Below are 3709 nucleotides of genomic sequence, written 5' to 3' on the forward strand. Positions count from 1 at the left end.
AGGACTGGCATAGCAAGTAGTACTGAGGATTGAATCTGGGTCCTTTTGCTTGCCAGACAGGAGCTTAGACCCCTGAGCTATCTCCCTGGCCCTAAAACAAATGTTTTAGCTGGGCGTGGTGGCACATTCCTATAATCACCGTACTCAGGAGGCTGAGGCAGTAGGATTGTTGGGAGTTTGAAACCAGCCTGGGCTACAGTGAGCTCAAGACCAGTCTGAACTGCATAGTGAGACCTTGTCTCAAAAAGAGCCCCCCACACTAAAAAAATTCAGTTGTTATCTCAGTGAGGAATTTTTTTTTTTTTTTTTTTTTTTTTTTGGTAGTACTGGAGAGCTAACCCAAGCCCTTGCGTGTGCCAGGGAAGTGCTTATTCTACTGAGCTATCTTCCAGTCCTTATTCTTTTAGATGTTATCATTTGGTCATTTAATGACAAAACAGGTTCAAAAAAGTGGCCAAATTCACTCAGTTTATAAGTGTAAGAAATCTGGTAGATTTTTTTTTTTTGTCTTTTTGAGATGGTCTCACTATATAGTTCAGGCTGGTCTTGAGCTCACTGTGTAGCCAGGATAGCCTCCAACTCCCAGTGATCCTCCTGCCTCAGCCTCCCGAGTGCTAGGATTACAGGCATAGACCACCACACCTGGATTTTTTTTTTTTTTTTTTTACTGGGAATTGTACTCAGGGCTTCAGGCTTGCCAGGCAGATGCTGTGCCACCAGGCTCTCATCTGGTGACTTCTAAAACTTTTGGCTAGATGTGGTGGCACACACCTATAATCCCAGCATGTGGGAGGTTCAGGCAAGAACACTGAGTTTGAGGCCAGCCTGAGCTCCATAATAAGTTTAAGGCCAGCCTGAATTACACAGCAAGACCCTGTCTCAAAAAACTAAAATAAAGCATGTAAGATAGCTAGCTATTTGGTTTTGATTTAATGCTTTGGTATTAATAAAGGGAGACATTCAGAGCTGCTTGGTCCTGGAAAGTACCTAAAACAGAGCCAATACTAAAAAAATATAATGTGCTTTAAACAGCATGGCTCTGGTACTTTCAGACCCTGGTTTGAAATCTTTCCCAGCCCATCATGGTTGTAATGCCTATAATGCTAGTAATCTGGGAAATTGAGGCAGCACATTCTTGAGTTCAAGCCCAGCCTGTGCAAAATAATGATTTGAGATGATATCTCAAAGTTAATTAATTTGAGATAGGCCTTTGGTATGTAGGGCAGACTGACCTTGATCTTTTGATCTTCCTGCCTTAACCTCCAGAGTACTCGAATTATAAGGAATTGTAAGCATGTTTACCTGACTAATCTTCATAATTAATATTCTTTCTTTCTTTTTTTTTTTTTTTTTTTTTTTTGGCAGAACCAGGGATTGAACTCAGACCCTTGCGCTTGCCAGGGAAGCACTTATTCATCTCCCCAGCCCCTTCTTTCTTCTTATTTTCTTATTAATTTGTGTTCTTTTTGGTAGAGAAAGACGTAAAAAATGAGTTTTAATGTCTGGAGTATGAAAGAGATGCTCACTATTCCTTCAGGCTCTGGGTAAGTTTTCTGGTTATATTCTCCTATATTTAAGAGATTCTTAAGGTTTCATAGAAAAAAGTCTCTTTCTTTTCAGTTTATAGGAATAGAGACACTCCCATACTGCCTCTTTTTTCATCTCCTTTGTCACTGATGCTCCTTCCTATGCTTATCTTTTTGATTCTTTTCATTTCCCGGTAGGGAGTCAGGTCAACTCTGTTAACTAAGTACTGTATATTCTATCACTGGGCTTATAGACTGTATGAAAATCAGACAGGGTCCAACATGTAGTATCTGACCACAGTTGGGGCAACTCTACTGAAATAGTAAAGAGAAAAATCAAATCAGTGTTCATTTATGAGGTTGACTTCATAGAGAAATTGGTAGGTATTATGGGGATAAATAAGAACCTCTTGTTGACAAGGCTCTATAACATAATGCTCACTCCAGAAAAAAGATCGTTTGTGAGTTCGAGATCAGCCTGAGTTACAAAGTGAGCATAAAGCTGGCCTGAATTGCATAGCAAGACCCTCTCTAAAGGGGCTGGTGAGATGGCTCAGTGGTCTAAAGCACCTACTTAGAACAAACTTAACAAAGCACAGGGACCACGGTTCAATCTCCCAGCACCACATGCCAGCCATCCCTGCCCCCTGGTGGGCTGAGCTGGCCACACACACAAAATAAATGAAATAAATAAAAAATAAAAAAAAAAAAAGACCCTCTCTAAAAAGACCAAAATAAACAAATAAATAAATAAAAGATCAAAAAGAAAAGACATCTCAAATAAGTAAATAAATAACTTTTAAAAGGGGGAAGGGGCTGGGGAGAAAGTTCATGGCATAAGCACATGCCTGGAAAGCACAAGGTACTAAGTTTGAGTCCCAGTACTAAAGAAAAGATCATGCCCACTCCATTGCTCTACTGATGCACTTAGATTGGTACCCACTAATCTATATTAAATCAATTATTCCTAATTTTAAGGGTAGTCCCCAGTAGTATATTTTATTATTTATTTATTTTTACAGAACCAGGGATTGAACTCAGGCCCTTGTGCTTGCCAGGCAAGCACTTATTCTACTGAGCTATCCCCCTGGCCCCTTCCAGTAGTATATTTTAATGCAAATTCTATTGCTTTTGGTATGCCTTTGGTATCATTGGATAGTTCTTTTCCTCCCTAACACCTTCCTGAAGAAAGTTATTAATTGATCAAAAATGTAGAACACTTTGTCTTTATTTCTCAAAAAGAAAAATGTTCTTAGCAGTAATACAAAGTAGATAATTTTTTTAAAAAAATGTATTTAGTACAGGGTCTCACTATAGCTCAGACTCATAGTGATCTCCTGTTTTCACCGCTGCCCCCAGTGCTGGGATTACAGGGGTGCACACCACACCAGGTCTCGGTGCCCAGCTCAGCATGCACCCAGAAGTGGGGCTGACACGCCATGTGGTGCCAGGGTGCCAGGGGTCGATCCCAGTCCCTGCACTTGCCTAAGCAGGCAGTTTAATCTCTTGAGCTGTCTCACTGCCCCATAAATCTCTCTCTCTCTCTCTCTTTTTTTTTTTTTTTGCAGAACCAGCGATTGAACTCAGGACCTTGTGATTGCCAGGGAAATGCTCATTCTACTGAGCCATCTCCCTGGCCCTGCCCCATAAATCCTTAACTGCAGGTTGTAGCTGGGTGTGATGGTGCATGGCTGTAATCCCAACACTTAGGAGGCTGAGGCAGGAGGATTGCCTTGAGTTAGAGGCCAGTCCAGGTTGCATAGTGAGACCCTGTCTCAAAAAAAAAAAAAAAAAAAAAAGAAAGGAAAGAAAGAAGACCCAAATTCCGGATTATTGGCTCCAGATATTAATCAGATTTCAGTAGGGTCACAGAATTTTTTGTTTTTTCTAGCCTACTTGATTATTGCTATTTTGAGCAATAATTATGCAACCTGTATTACAATATACATGTGAAGCCCATTACTTTAGCTAATCTCAAGAAAAGGTTCTGTGAGTAAAAATAATTGGCCTTATACTTGAACTATTGACTTTCTTTTAGTATTAATATTGCTTATAACAATATATGCATTAACTTTTTGTTTGTATGGATAATATGAACATTTCTTTAACTTCAAGTATGTACTTACTAGTAGGTTTACTTAATATAGGTTCTAGCAGGGTTTTTTTTTTTTTTTTTTTTTTTT

At 39.6% G+C, this 3709-nt stretch overlaps 1 protein-coding gene across 1 annotated transcript in view; it reads left to right on the forward strand.

Moving 5' to 3' along the window:
• The first annotated feature begins 1473 nt into the window (after positions 1-1473).
• Ccdc36 (coiled-coil domain containing 36) overlaps positions 1474-3709 on the forward strand; it is a 41031-nt gene continuing 38795 nt past the window's right edge. The window contains exon 1 of the mRNA XM_004625089.2: positions 1474-1544. Within this exon, the coding sequence (XP_004625146.1) occupies positions 1489-1544 (56 nt within the window). The 5' untranslated portion in view covers positions 1474-1488. The remainder of the gene's footprint in view (positions 1545-3709) is intronic.

This window comes from Octodon degus, unplaced genomic scaffold (genome assembly GCF_000260255.1).
Source record: "Octodon degus isolate 3935 unplaced genomic scaffold, OctDeg1.0 scaffold00008, whole genome shotgun sequence".
In the NCBI taxonomy this organism is placed as follows: domain Eukaryota; kingdom Metazoa; phylum Chordata; class Mammalia; order Rodentia; family Octodontidae; genus Octodon; species Octodon degus.